Below are 15,988 nucleotides of genomic sequence, written 5' to 3' on the forward strand. Positions count from 1 at the left end.
ATTGCATAATTAACAGAAAATACTTTGTCGATTTTGAAATCAAATTGAAAATGTAGAAAGTCGAATCGATATTTAAAAAGCAGTGTATACTTCAGCTCCTAACCACAAAATAAGATTATCAATTTTGACATCATAATTATCTGTATAACGGACTGAAAATATGTGTTTGTCGGTGTTTCAATGACGTTGACTATCATTTGAGGAAACATTTTAAAAACATGTTCATTCAAACAGGAATTTTGCTATGCTTCTGACAAATTCTAAACCACAATGTAATCAATGATAAAGGGGACTCTGACCAAACAATAGGATTAACAGTGATATTGTAATGTATAAACAAGTATCGATTTGTGGAAATAACATAAAAAGTCAATTTCAAAACAGAAAGCAATATGAAAATTCAGAATTTTCAGTTTTAGGTTTCAGCTTGATCTCGATATGTATAGGCTCTGTATCACTTTGAACAGGCTGTTAAATCAAATGAAGAGGTTTCATCATTTTTGTTTGTAGAATCGAGAAACTCCTCTGAGGTTTCTACCACCCCATCATATGTGTGGGATGAGCCTTGTCACTGGCACAATATAATTACAAGTAATTTTGAGAGATCTGTCAATTATACACTGCAAAGTGGAGAACATGATAACTGTTACGACTGGGATATCCACATAGAAGCATGGTATAAATTTAGTGGAAACGAGAGCATACCAACGAATCCTCCTAAGCAGGGACAGTGTGGTTCATCTTCTCCTATATGGCTGGATGGTGAATATATAATATTCTTTAGATGATATATATGTGAATGTTATCTGACAAAGAAATGTTTAATGTTAATGATTAAAAAAGAATTTAATGAATCTATACCAAATATATTGTTATCAACCTTTGTAACAACAGTTTTAAGTGTATTCATTAATTTCGATATTCAACCTAGTGGGTAATGTTTATGTGCAAAGTTGTTTTTGATTAGGTTTGTATCCGACAACTTATGGTGAAATGGCCACACTGACAGCATGCGTTGTAGGAAATGAAACCGAATGTCAACACAGTTGGAATGTGACTGTAATGCATTGTGATGAATACAATGTTGCATATTTGAAACCTTACTATTACATGACGAACTGTGGCAGATATTGTATGGGTGAGCATGTTACTATGAACACTATATTATACAAGGAACATGTGTTAGCAAATGTAAATTATCCAGCGCCTCACAAGGCTAGCAGATAACGAATTTCCTCATTCCATTTTATGTACACAATACTAGTAATAGATGTAAAATATATTTTAATATACATTATGGTAAATACAAACGGAAATGACATGAGCAATACATGATATATAAGATAATAAAAATTTCAAAAGATTTTGAAAATTTGCTCGAATGTAAACAAACTGGTCGGGTAGAGAAAAATCTTGAACCACAGCCAAGTTATGTCAGTTGAAATGTTAGTTTGTAAGAAAACTGCTTTTAAAACAACCTTGCTAAAAATATCCTAGTGATATGTGTGCATTATACAACAATGGGTTCTGATAATAGGATAAATTTATATCTAAAGATGTTTAGTCATCAAAAAAGAATAATACATCAATATTATTTTTCGGTGAACATATATGAAATGTAAACAATACTTTGCGTTCATATGTAAATTGAACTTTATGATTTCAAAGTGTGAGAGAGAATTGAATAATAAGAAAGTTATTCGGCGAAATAGACCAATCGTGTAATAAGACAGTAAATGTCACGTTTCTATATTTTAAAATATATACATGTTTAAGACCTTTAGTAAGAAAGAAAATCACTGTACTCTAAAGGTTAAAAATGTTAACTTTATTTGATAAATAAAAGCAACAGTAGTGTACCGCTGCTTGAGTTACTTTTGATTGTGCATGCACGCTTGAATACAAAGCTTCTACTTACTGTCATATCTTTCATTCGAACAATCGGGAATTTTATTGGCCATGCAATTTTTTGTCATTTGTTTACGTACGATATGGTATCATCTTAATTTGACCTATGTGTAAAATATCCTTTTAGATTTTGGTGAATTCATTTTTAGCAGAAGACAAAAGACTTGATTAAACTAACATTGGTATGATTTTGGTAGCATGTGGATGCAGTATAATGGTAAAACAAGCATAATATAGTCTTATGTGGGTTTTCTTCTTCTTCAGAATACACAAATGATCCCTGTTCAAACTACAGCGTAATAGATTATGACTTCACCAGACATCAAGACTACTACGATTATTCATTCATGTACAACTGTGATGACTTTTGGTCAGGAGGGTGGTATTATTTTGAAGGCGGTTATAACTTGTCAACAAGTCCGGCATCGTCCGGTCAGTGTGGATCGTATTATCCAATTTGGATTAATGGTAAGATCTATAAAAAACAATCCGTCATTGTGCCGTTTCTATGGAAATTGTTCAAAAATATGATCTCTTTAATGTTTTTTTTTATTAAAAGTATTCATCGTTTTTGCTTTCTAACTTATTGTTGAGGTTGTGTTATTGAACTGGTTTTCTTTTTTGTGTTCGTTTTAATTGTCTCTCGATGAAATATGGATGGTATTTGATTTGAAATAAATGAATTTTCCTGCACTATTCCGAAATAAAAGTTATTTAAAAAACGTGCTTTTGGTGCCTAAAACAAGATTTCATATCAATTTCAGGATAAATTGCAAAGTTGGTTTTGGAAGCTATTCAATCTATGCGTGTCAAATGAAGGTAATGCAACAATGTTTTAAATATTGAATAATTTGTTTTTAAATTAACAGAAACAATTGAACAAACAGATGACACCGATCTTGTATATCTCAGAGCATGTGAAGGAGGTCATTGGTCTGAATGTGCTTATTCCTGGAGTATACCAACATTGAAATGTGGAACTAAAAACATTATGTATCTTAGACAGAAAGGAATGTGTGGCAGATTCTGTCTAGGTTGGTATTTATATATTATTTGACATTTGTCCAATCATCATTAAATTAAAATTGCATAATTAACAGAAAATACTTTGTCGATTTTGAAATCAAATTGAAAATGTAGAAAGTCGAATCCATATTTAAAAAGCAGTGTATACTTCAGCTCCTAACCACAAAATAAGATTACAAATTTTGACATCATAATTATCTGTATAACGGACTAAAAATATGTGTTTGTCGGTGTTTCAATGACGTTGACTATCATGTGAGGAAACATTTTAAAAACATGTTCATTCAAACAGGAATTTTGCTATGCTTCTGACAAATGCTAAACCACAATGAAAGCAATGATCAAGTGGGCCCATTACTCTGATCAAACAATATGATTAACAGTGATATTGTAATGTATAAACAAGTATCGATTTGTGGAAATAACATAAAAAGTCAATTTCAAAACAGAAAGGAATATGAAAATTCAGAATTTTCAGTTTTAGGTTTCAGCTTGATCTCGATATGTATAGGCTCTGTATCACTTTGAACAGGCTGTTAAATCAAATGAAGAGGTTTTATCTTTTTTGTTTGTAGAATCGAGAAACTCCTCTGAGGTTTCTACCACCCCATCATATGTGTGGGATGAGCCTTGTCACTGGCACAATATAATTACAAGTAATTTTGAGAGATCTGTCAATTATACACTGCAAAGTGGAGAACATGATAACTGTTACGACTGGGATATCCACATAGAAGCATGGTATAAATTTAGTGGAAACGAGAGCATACCAACGAATCCTCCTAAGCAGGGACAGTGTGGTTCATCTTCTCCTATATGGCTGGATGGTGAATATATAATATTCTTTAGATGATATATATGTGAATTTTATCTGACAAAGAAGTGTTTAATGTTAATGATTTGAAAAGAATTTAATAAATCTATACCAAATATATTGTTATCAACCTTTGTAACAACAGTTTTAATATATTCATTAATTTAGATATTCAACCTAGTGGGCAATGTTTATATGCAAAGTTGTTTTTGATTAGGTTTGTATCCGACAACTTATGGTGAAATGGCCACACTGACAGCATGCGTTGTAGGAAATGAAACCGAATGTCAACACAGTTGGAATGTGACTGTAATGCATTGTGATGAATATAATGTTGCATATTTGAAACCTTACTATTACATGACAAACTGTGGCAGATATTGTATGGGTGAGCATGTTACTATGAACACAATATTATACAAGGAACATGTGTTAGCAAATGTATATCTTCCAGCGCCTCACAAGGCTAGCAGATAACGAATTTCCTCATTCCATTTTATGTACACAATACTATTAATAGATGTAAAATATATTTTAATATACATTATGGTAAATACAAACGGAAATGACATGAGTAATACATGATATATAAGATAATAAAAATTTCAAAAGATTTTGAAAATTTGCTCGAATGTAAACGAACTGGTCGGGTAGGGAAATGACCTTGAACCATAGCCAAGTTATGTCAGTTGAAATGTTAGTTTGTAAGAAAACTGCTTTTAAAACAACCTTGCTAAAAATATCGTAGTGATGTGTGTGCATTATCCAACACTGGGTTCTGATAATAGGATAAATTTATATCTAAAGATGTTTAGTCATCAAAAAAGAATAATACATCAATATTATTGTTCGGTGAAAATATATGAAATGTAAACAATACTTTGCGTTCATATGTAATTTGAACTTTATGAGTTCAAAGTGTGAGAGAGAATTGAATAATGAGAAAGTTATTCGGCGAAATAGACCAATCGTGTAAGACAGTAAATGTCACGTTTCTACATTTTAAAATATATACATGTTTAAGACCCTTAGCAAGAAAGAAAATCCCTGTGCACTAAAGGTTAAAAATGTTAACTTTATTTGATAAATAAAAGCAACAGTAGTGTACCGCTGCTTGAGTTACTTTTGATTGTGCATGCACGCTTGAATTCAAAGCTTCTACTTACTGTCATAGCTTTCATTCGAACAATCGGGAATTTTATTGGCCATGCAATTTTTTGTCATTTGTTTACGTACGATATGGTATCATCTTAATTTGACCTATATGTAAAATATCCTTTTAGATATTGGTGAATTCATTTTTAGAAGAAGACAAAAGACTTCATTAAATTAACATTTGTATGATTTTGGTAGCATGTGGATGCAGTATAATGGTAAAACAAGCATAAAGTCTTATTTGGGTTTTTTTCTTCTTCAGAATACACAAATGATCCCTGTTCAAACTACAGCGTAATAGATTATGACTTCACCAGACATCAAGACTACTACGATTATTCATACATGTACAACTGTGATGACTTTTGGTCAGGAGGGTGGTATTATTTTGAAGGCGGTTATAACTTGTCAACAAGTCCGGCATCGTCCGGTCAGTGTGGATCGTATTATCCAATTTGGATTAATGGTAAGATTTATCAAAAACAATCCGTCATTTTGCCGTTTCTATGGAAATTGTTCAAAATATGATCTCTTTAATGTTTTTTTTTATTAAAAGTATTCATCGTTCTCCCTTTCTAACCTATTGTTGAGGTTGTGTTATTGAACTGGTTTTCTTTTTTGTGTTCGTTTTAATTGTCTCTTGATGAAATATGGATGGTATTTGATTTGAAATAAATGAATTTTCCTGCACTATTCCGAAATAAAAATTGTTCTCAAAAGGTGCATTTGGTGCCTAAACTAGCTTTCATATCGTGAAAGGATTAATAACAAAGAAGTTTTTGGAAGGTTTTCAATCTAAACGTGTCAAATGAAAGGTAATGTAACATTTTTTTGAATATTGAATAATTTGTTTTTAAATTAACAGAAACAATTGAGCAAACAGATGACACCGATCTTGTATATCTCAGAGCATGTGAAGGAGGTCATTGGTCTGAATGTTCTTACACCTGGAGCATACCAACATTGAAATGTGGAACTAAAAACATTATGTATCTTAGACAGAAAGGAATGTGCGGCAGATACTGTCTAGGTTAGCATTTCTATATATTAATTGACATAATGTGTAATGGTCATTTAATTAAAATTACACATCTGAAAGAAAATATTTGGTCGATTTTGAATTTAATCGGAAAATGTAGATTGCCGATTCCACAGATAAGAATCAGTGTGTATTTTAGCTCATTACTATAATTTCCCCAAATTGTACCATCAGGAATATCTGTATTACTGACTGAAAGTGTGTATAGGTGGCACGGTAGTATTTGCATTCCAGAATTTAGGTTGCTCTTTTGTGTACCCTATTACGTTAATGTATCTAAACAGAGTGATTGGACAAAAAATACAGTATCAACTGAACATACTTTCCTAAACTGAGGGATGAATCAGGTGTAGAAAAATATGAAATAATTTTACATACAGATGAAAATGAATTTTTGAGAATTTTTTTAAATGTTGTATTCACTGCACCATAAAAGATCTAAAAGTACTAGTGGCCTTTTTTTTTTTTAAAATAGCAGAAAAAGTAAACGGTCATGATACATATTCAAATTCATTTCTGAATAGTAAAATGAAAGTACTTCAGTTAGCTGTGAATGTAGAAATTTTTGCAGTGTTAGAAAGTGGTGAAAATTCTAAAAAGGCTATCATTATGGCCAGGAGATACTACCGTGTCACCTATATCTCATTATTATATAATGAGTTATCGGTGTTTCATTGACGTTTCCTCGTCATTTGTGGAAACATCTGGAAAATCAGTTAATTCTGAAATAAACTTTGATATTCGTTGCATTCTGTTATATGCACATTTATAATGACTGTCGTAATAGATTGTGGCTATCATTTACAATAGACAATGAGATTTTTAAAATAAAAGTCGAATACAATATAGATAGAAACATGAAAATTCACAAACTGTCAGATTTCTGTGTAATCTAGATCTGCAATACATATAGACGACCTAACATTATAATCAAATGAAGAAGTTTATCTTTTTTGTTTGCAGAATCGAGAAACTCCTCTGAGGTTTCTACCACACCATCGTATGTGTGGGATGAGCCTTGTCGCTGGCACAATATAATTACAAGTCATTTTGAGAGATCTGTCAATTATACACTGCAAAGTGGAGAATATGAAGAATGTTATGACTGGGAGATCCACTTTGAAGGATGGTACAAATTCAGTGGAAACGAGAGCATTCCAACGAACCCTCCAAAGCCGGGACAGTGTGGTTCATCTTATCCTATATGGCTGGATGGTGAGTATATAATATTCGTTGATGATATATATTTGATTTTTTTCTGACAAAGAAATGTTCAACCAATCATGATTCAAAAAGAATCGAAAAAAATGATATTAATCAATACCAAATATAATGTTATCAACCGTTGTAAGAGCAATTTAAAGAATATTCATTTGTTCTCATATAATTATAACCAACTAAGCAATGTTGATATGCAAATTTGATTTTTGTTAGGTTTGTATCCTACAACTTATGGTGAAATGGCCACACTTACAGCATGCGTTGTAGGAAATGAAACCGAATGTCAACACAGTTGGAATGTTACTGTAATGCAATGTGACGGATACAATGTTGCTCATTTGAAACCTGCATATTACATGATGAACTGTGGCAGATATTGTATGGGTGAGCATGTTACTGTAAACACTAATACAAGGAACATATGTAAGAAAATGCAAATGTTCCAGCTCTAAACAAGGGGGCAAACAATATAATTATATATTTATTAGGACAATTGACGAATCGAGTGTTATGACAGGAAATTAAACGTATCTCTATTTTAAGTTATATACAAGTTTAAGATCCTTAGTTAGAAATAAAATCCCTGTTCCCCAAACGTTAAAATTGTTAACTTTTATTTGATAAATATAAGTAACAATAGTATACCGCTGTTTGAGTTACTTTTTATTGTGCATGCACGCTTGGACACAAAGTATCTATTTACAGTCATAGCATTCATTCTATAAATCAGGACTTTTATTGGCCATGTTATTGTTTACCATTTGTTTACCTATACTATTGTATCATCTCAATTTCACTTATATGTAAAATATCCTTCCAGATTTTGATAAATTCATTTTTAACAGAAGACTTGATTAATTTAACATTGGTATGGTTTTAGTTACATATGAATGCAGTATGATTGTAATACGAGCATAGTCTTATGTTGTGTTTTCTTCAGAATACACAAATGACCCCTGTTCAAACTACAGCATAATAGATTATGACTTCACTAGACATCAAGACTACTACGATTATTCATACATGTACAACTGTGATAACTATTGGTCAGGAGGGTGGTATTATTTTGAAGGCGGTTATAACTTATCAACAAGTCCGGTATCGCCTGGTCAGTGTGGATCGTATAATCCGATTTGGATAAATGGTAAGATTTATCAAACGAACAATGTCACTTTGCTTTTTTTAGGGAAATTGTTGAAAATAATATCTCTTGATTTGTTATTTTTTGTTTATATTATTTATTGTATTTCGATTTCTATTCTGCTGCTGTAAATAAGTTTCTGAGTTGATTTTCTGTTCTATATCCATTTTGATTGTCTGTTGAAACTCGGATACTATTTGATTATCAAATATTTTGTTTCAGCACGATTTCAAAGAAATTAATTTTCAGAACGTGCATCATGATCTGATGCGTAAAACCAGATTTCAGATGTTGCAATTATTAATTTTGTAGTTATTTTAGAAGCTTTTCTTCTAGATTTGTGAAATACAGGTAATGTAACAATTTGCAAATTACTTGAATATTTGTCTTATTTACAGAAACTATTGAACAGACTGATGACACAGGTTTGGTATATCTAAGAGCATGCGAAGGAACTGATTGGTCCGATTGTGCTTACAGCTGGAGCATACCAACTATGAAATGTGGAAATAAAAACATTATGTATCTAAGACAGAAAGGAATGTGTGGCAGATACTGTCTAGGTTGGCCTTTTTATATCATTTCAATTATAAGCCTGGTACCTTTTAAAATTAAATCAATATTTCATTCATCATTTGAATAAAATAACACAACTAAAAGATGTTTTTTTACTATTTAAAAATAAAACCAAAAATTAGGAAGTCGAACCTTCAGTAGGAAACAGTGTGTAACGGTAACGGTTTATTTCTTCCTCTGTTTGATTTTATCCTGAGGATAATTTGTCCCGGTAATTTTTTTCCAGGCATGGTATTTCATAGGTTCATTTTTTCCAGAGGAGTGAAAATCTATCTGTGTTATGCAGATATTTTGTACCGGTCTATATTTGCCGTACACAGAACCGTGTGAAATAGAGTCCCATTAACTACTATGTAAGTTACTCACAATCAATATATACCTGACTATAATTATAAAATACTTCACAAAGGTAGACCAAATTTGCATAATTTATCAAAGGGAGGTAATTATGAGCAATTTATATTTTAAAGATATTAATATAATATATTTCTGAATCTATTTTATAGTGAAATTTTTCCTTCAGTCTTATTTTTGATATATTCATTTATATAAAAAGATGACTTACAACTTGATTTTATAAGACAGGTAACATTTCACAGGTAAAAACTATCCAGCTGTTAAATATGCTTTTGTTCCAATATATTATTATGCTATGATTTATCTGATTTCCATATAATCAACAACTACATCTCTGTCCCCAGACAAAACTGTTAAAAATATCATCATAATCAAATTCTTCTATTACTGTTAACAGTAGTAATGCAACTATATTTCTACCTTACTTTTAAATGTATATTTGTACTGAGATCTGAAAACAACTCACTTTTACATCATCGGTATTTCACTAACCTTATTTAATCATGATATTATTTTCACAATTGCGATCTTTGAAATTACTTCTGGTTTTCTTTCCTATGTTTCATGATAATTTTCTTTTTTGAAAGGATGATATTGACTTGAATATTTAAGGAAATTTTTTCAAGGATAATTTGTGAAATTATTTCTCATTATAATACATTTTTTTTAACAATTTCGCTTTATTTCAAATACACTATTATTATTTCATAGTATTTTGAAGGATAAGTTTTTTCTAATAACTATTCAATAAATTAACTACCCAGATAAAATTTCACGGGAAAGGAAAAAATATCCCAGGGAAATATTTTCCTCCGGATAGAAAAATAACAACAACTACTGTGACATTTTCTCCTCCGGATCAAATTTCACCCGGATATAATTTTGCTTTACATACAGACCCTTACTACAACATAATTTTCACAAATTGTTCCATTACGATTATCTCTTTTACTGTCTGCATGTATATATACAGCAGAATACTAAAGTGTCTGTCGGTGTTTTAATGACGCTTTACTATCATTTGAGGAAACATTCATTTTTATAAATTTCCTGTTTACAAAACTTTGAATTTTTTGAAAAACTAAGTATTTTCTTATCCCAGGCAAAGATTACATTAGCCGTATTTGGAACAACTTTTTTGGAATTTTGGATCCTAAATGCTCTTGAACTTTGTTCTTGTTTGGCTTTACAAATATTTTGATATGAGCGTCACTGATGAGTCTTATGTAGACGAAACGCGCGTCTGGCGTACTAAATTATAATCCTGGTACCTTTGATAACTATTGGAAAAAAGGGAAATTAAAAAAGGATCTTTGCAATTCTTCTGACAAATGCAAAACCACAATGCTTGCAAAGATCAATTATGTCCATTACTCTGATCAAACAATTGAATTAACCGTAATCTTGGAATATATATATACAAATATTCACTTTTTTTAAATAAAAATAAAAAAGTCGAGTTCAAAAAAGAAAAAAAATTAAAATTTAACATTTGTTTAGTTTTAGAAGTCAGCTTGATTTCGATACGTATAGGCACTTTATCAATCAATACAGGGTTTTATATCAATTGAAGAAGTTTCCTTTTGTTTGTAGAATCGAGAAACTCCTCTGAGGTTTCTACCACTCCATCGTATGTGTGGGACGAGCCTTGTCGCTGGCACAATATAATTACAAGTCATTTTGAGAGATCTGTCAATTATACATTACAAAGTGGAGAATATGATGAATGCTACGACTGGGAGATCCACATGGAAGGATGGTACAAATTCAGTGGAAACGAGAGCATTCCAACGAACCCTCCAAAGCCGGGACAGTGTGGTTCATCTTATCCTATATGGCTGGATGGTGAATATATGATATTCGTTGATGATATATATTTGAATTTTATCTGGCAAAGAAATGTTTAACCAATCATGATTTAAAAAGAATCGAAAAAAATGATATTAATAAATACCAGATATAATGTTATCAACCATTGTAAGAGCAATTTAAAGAATATTTATTTGTTCTCATATAATTATAACCAATTAAGCAATGTTGATTGCAAATTTGATTTTTGTCAGGTTTGTATCCTACAACTTATGGTGAAATGGCCACACTTACAGCATGCGTTGTAGGAAATGATACCGAATGTCAACACAGTTGGAATGTTACTGTAATGCAATGTGACGGATACAATGTTGCTCATTTGAAACCTGCATATTACATGATGAACTGTGGCAGATATTGTATGGGTGAGCATGTTACTGTAAACACTAATACAAGGAACATATGTAAGAAAATGCAAATGTTCCAGCTCTAAACAAGGGGGCAAACAATATAATTATATATTTATTAGGACAATTGACGAATCGAGTGTTATGACAGGAAATTAAACGTATCTCTATTTTAAGTTATATACATGTTTAAGTTCCTTAGTTAGAAATAAAATCCCTGTTCCCCAAACGTTAAAATTGTTAACTTTTATTTGATAAATATAAGTAACAATAGTATACCGCTGTTTGAGTTACTTTTTATTGTGCATGCACGCTTGGACACAAAGTATCTATTTACAGTCATAGCTTCCGTTCTATCAATTCGGATTTTCATTGGCCATGCTATTGTTTACTATTTGTTTACCTATGTTATTGTATCATCTCAATTTCACCTATGTGTTAAATATCCTTTTAGATTTTGATAAATTCATTTTTAACAGAAGACTTGATTAATTTAACATTGGTATGGTTTTGGTTACATATGTATGCTGTACAATTGTAATACGATCATAGTCTTATGTTGTGTTTTTCTTCAGAATACACAAATGACCCCTGTTCAAACTACAGCATAATAGATTATGACTTCACTAGACATCAAGACTACTACGATTATTCATACATGTACAACTGTGATAACTATTGGTCAGGAGGGTGGTATTATTTTGAAGGCGGTTATAACTTATCAACAAGTCCGGTATCGCCTGGTCAGTGTGGATCGTATAATCCGATTTGGATAAATGGTAAGATAAATCAAATGAACAATGTCACTTTGCTTTTTCCAGGGAAATTGTTGAAAATAATATCTCTTGATTTGTTCTTGTTTGTTTATATTATCTATTTTATTTCGAATTCTATTCTGCTGCTGTAAATAAGTTTCTGAGCTGATTTTCTTTTCTATATCCATTTTAATTGCCTTTTAAAACTCGGATACTATTTGATTTTCAAATATTTTGTTTCAGCATGATTTCAAAGAAATTAATTTTCAGAACGTGCATCATGATTTGATGCGTAAAACTAGATTTCAGATGTTGCAATTATTAATTTTGTAGTTATTTTAGAAGCTATTCTTCTAGATTTGTGAAATACAGGTAATGTAAAAATTTGCAAATCACTTGAATATTTGTCTTATTTACAGAAACTATTGAACAGACTGATGAATCAGGTTTGGTATATCTAAGAGCATGCGAAGGAACTGATTGGTCCGATTGTGCTTACAGCTGGAGCATACCAACTATGAAATGTGGAAATAAAAACATTATGTATCTAAGACAGAAAGGAATGTGTGGCAGATACTGTCTAGGTTGGCCTTTTTATATCATTTCAATTATAAGCCTGGTACCTTTAAAAACTAAATCAATGTTTCATTCATCATTTGAATAAAATAACACATTTACACGAAGATGTTTTGACGATTTTAAAATAAAACCGAAAATTTAGAAAGTCGAACCTTCAGTAGGAAACAGTGTGTACAGCCCCTTACTACAATATAATTTTCACAAAATTGTGCCATTACGATTATCTCTTTTACTGACTGAATGTAAATATACAGCGGTATACTAAAGTGTCTGTCGGTGTTTCAATGACAATTACTATGATTTTAGGAAACATTTGGAAAACTGGTAAATTAAAAAAGGAACTTTGCAATGCTTCTGACACATGCAAAACCACAATGTTGGCAAAGATCAAGTATGTCCATTACTCTGATCAAACAATTGAATTAACCGTAATCTTGGAATATATACACAAATATTCACTTTTTCAAAAATAAAAATAAAAAAGTCGAGTACAAAACAGAAAAAAATATAAAATTTAACATTTGTTTAGTTTTAGAAGTCAGCTTGATCTCGACATGTATAGGCGCTTTATCAATCAATACAGGGTTTTATATCAATTGAAGAAGTTTCCTTTTGATTGTAGAATCGAGAAACTCCTCTGAGGTTTCTACCACTCCATCGTATGTGTGGGATGAGCCTTGTCGCTGGCACAATATAATTACAAGTCATTTTGAGAGATCTGTCAATTATACACTGCAAAGTGGAGAATATGAAGAATGTTACGACTGGGAGATCCACATGGAAGGATGGTACAAATTCAGTGGAAACGAGAGCATTCCAACGAACTCTCCAAAGCCGGGACAGTGTGGTTCATCTAATCCTATATGGCTGGATGGTGAATATATAATTTTTGTTAAAGCTATATATTTGAATTTTATCTGACAAAGAAATGTTAACCAATCATCATTTAAAAAAATCGAATAAATTGATATTAATCAATATCAAATATAATGTTATCAACCGTTGTAAGAGCAATTTAAAGAATATTCATTTGTTCTCATATAATTATAACCAACTAAGCAATGTTGATATGCAAATTTGATTTTTGTCAGGTTTGTATCCTTCTACTTATGGTGAAATGGCCACACTGACAGCATGCGTTGTAGGAAATGAAACCGAATGTCAACACAGTTGGAATGTGACTGTAATGCAATGTGATGGATACAATGTTGCTCATTTGAAACCTGCATATTACATGATGAACTGTGGCAGATATTGTATGGGTGAGCATGTTACTGTAAACACTAATACAAGGAACATATGTAAAAAGATGCCAATTTTCCAACGCTATACAAGGCTAGCAAACAATATAATTATATATTTAATAGGAAAATTAACGAATCGAGTGATATGACAGGAATTGAAACGTATCTTTATTTTAAAATATATACATGTTTAAGATCCTTAGTTAGAAATAAAATCCTTTGCACCAAACATTAAAATTGTTAACTTTTATTTGGTTAATATAAGTAACAGTAGTATACCGCTGTTTGAGTCACTTTTTATTGTGCATGCACGCTTGAACACAAAGTATCTATTTACAGTCATAGCTTCCATTCTATGAATTGGGACTTTTATCGGCCATATTATTGTTTACCATTTGTTTACCTATGTTATTGTATCATCTCAATTTCACCTATGCGTAAAATATCCTTATAGATTTTGATAAATTCATTTTTAACTGAAGACTTGATTAATTTACCATTGGTATTGTTTAGTTGCATATGAATGCAGTATAATTGTAATACAAGCATTATCGTATGTTGTGTGTTTTTTTCAGAATACACAAATGACCCCTGTTCAAACTACAGCATAATAGATTATGACTTCACTAGACATCAAGACTACTACGATTATTCATACATGTACAACTGTGATAACTATTGGTCAGGAGGGTGGTATTATTTTGAAGGCGGTTATAACTTATCAACAAGTCCGGTATCGCCTGGTCAGTGTGGATCGTATAATCCGATTTGGATAAATGGTAAGATTTATCAAATGAACAATGTCACTTTGCTTTATCTAGGGAAATTGTTGAAAATAATATCTCTTGATTTGTTCTTTTTTTGTTTATATTATTTATTTTATTTCGATTTCTATTCTTCTGTTGTAAATAAGTTTCTGAGCTGATTTTCTGTTCTATATCCATTTAAATTGTCTGTTGAAACTCGAATACTATTTGATTTTCAAATATTTTGTTTCAGCACGATTTCAAAGAAATTAATTACAGAACGTGCATCATGATCTGATGCGTAAAACTAAATTGCAGATGTTGCTATTATTAATTTTGTAGTTATTTTAGAAGCTATTCTTCTAGATTTGTGAAATACAGGTAATGTAACAATTTGCAAATTACTTGAATATTTGTCTTATTTACAGAAACTATTGAACAGACTGATGACACAGGTTTTGTATATCTAAGAGCATGTGAAGGAACTGATTGGTCCGATTGTGCTTACAGCTGGAGCATACCAACTATGAAATGTGGAAATAAAAACATTATGTATCTAAGACAGAAAGGAATGTGTGGCAGATACTGTCTAGGTTGGCCTTTTTATATCATTTCAATTATAAGCCTGGTACCTTTTAAAGCTAAATTTAATATTTCATTCATCATTTGAATAAAATAACACTACTAAACGAAGATGCTTTGACGATTTTAAAATAAAACCGAAAATTTAGAAAGTCGAACCTTCAGTAGGAAACAGTGTGTACAGCCCCTTACTACAATATAATTTTCACAAAATTGTGCCATTACGATTATCTCTTTTACTGACTGAATGTATATATACAGCAGTATACTAAAGTGTCTGTCGGTGTTTCAATGACAATTACTATCATTTTAGGAAACATTTGGAAAACTGGTCAATTAAAAAAGGAACTTTGCAATGCTTCTGACACATGCAAAACCACAATGTTGGCAAAGATCAAGTATGTCCATTACTCTGATCAAACAATTGAATTAACCGTAATCTTGGAATATATACACAAATATTCACTTTTTCAAAAATAAAAATAAAAAAGTCGAGTACAAAACAGAAAAAAATATAAAATTTAACATTTGTTTAGTTTTAGAAGTCAGCTTGATCTCGATATGTATAGGCGCTTTATCAATCAATACAGGGTTTTATATCAATTGAAGAAGTTTCCTTTTGATTGTAG

At 31.1% G+C, this 15,988-nt stretch overlaps 1 protein-coding gene across 1 annotated transcript in view; it reads left to right on the forward strand.

Annotated features, from left to right (window-relative positions):
* The window catches only part of LOC139492634 (uncharacterized), a 68,044-nt gene that overhangs the window by 30,657 nt on the left and 21,399 nt on the right, over positions 1 to 15,988 (forward strand). Inside the window, exons 26-45 of the mRNA XM_071280787.1 lie at positions 511 to 762; positions 968 to 1,138; positions 2,173 to 2,376; positions 2,778 to 2,942; positions 3,510 to 3,761; positions 3,966 to 4,136; positions 5,166 to 5,369; positions 5,769 to 5,933; positions 6,906 to 7,157; positions 7,377 to 7,547; positions 8,104 to 8,307; positions 8,703 to 8,867; positions 10,831 to 11,082; positions 11,301 to 11,471; positions 12,029 to 12,232; positions 12,628 to 12,792; positions 13,410 to 13,661; positions 13,879 to 14,049; positions 14,607 to 14,810; positions 15,206 to 15,370. Coding sequence (XP_071136888.1) covers positions 511 to 762; positions 968 to 1,138; positions 2,173 to 2,376; positions 2,778 to 2,942; positions 3,510 to 3,761; positions 3,966 to 4,136; positions 5,166 to 5,369; positions 5,769 to 5,933; positions 6,906 to 7,157; positions 7,377 to 7,547; positions 8,104 to 8,307; positions 8,703 to 8,867; positions 10,831 to 11,082; positions 11,301 to 11,471; positions 12,029 to 12,232; positions 12,628 to 12,792; positions 13,410 to 13,661; positions 13,879 to 14,049; positions 14,607 to 14,810; positions 15,206 to 15,370 — 3,960 coding nt within the window. The remainder of the gene's footprint in view (positions 1 to 510; positions 763 to 967; positions 1,139 to 2,172; positions 2,377 to 2,777; positions 2,943 to 3,509; positions 3,762 to 3,965; positions 4,137 to 5,165; positions 5,370 to 5,768; positions 5,934 to 6,905; positions 7,158 to 7,376; positions 7,548 to 8,103; positions 8,308 to 8,702; positions 8,868 to 10,830; positions 11,083 to 11,300; positions 11,472 to 12,028; positions 12,233 to 12,627; positions 12,793 to 13,409; positions 13,662 to 13,878; positions 14,050 to 14,606; positions 14,811 to 15,205; positions 15,371 to 15,988) is intronic.

The sequence above is a fragment of the Mytilus edulis genome, chromosome 10, assembly GCF_963676685.1.
Source record: "Mytilus edulis chromosome 10, xbMytEdul2.2, whole genome shotgun sequence".
NCBI lineage: Eukaryota > Metazoa > Mollusca > Bivalvia > Mytilida > Mytilidae > Mytilus > Mytilus edulis.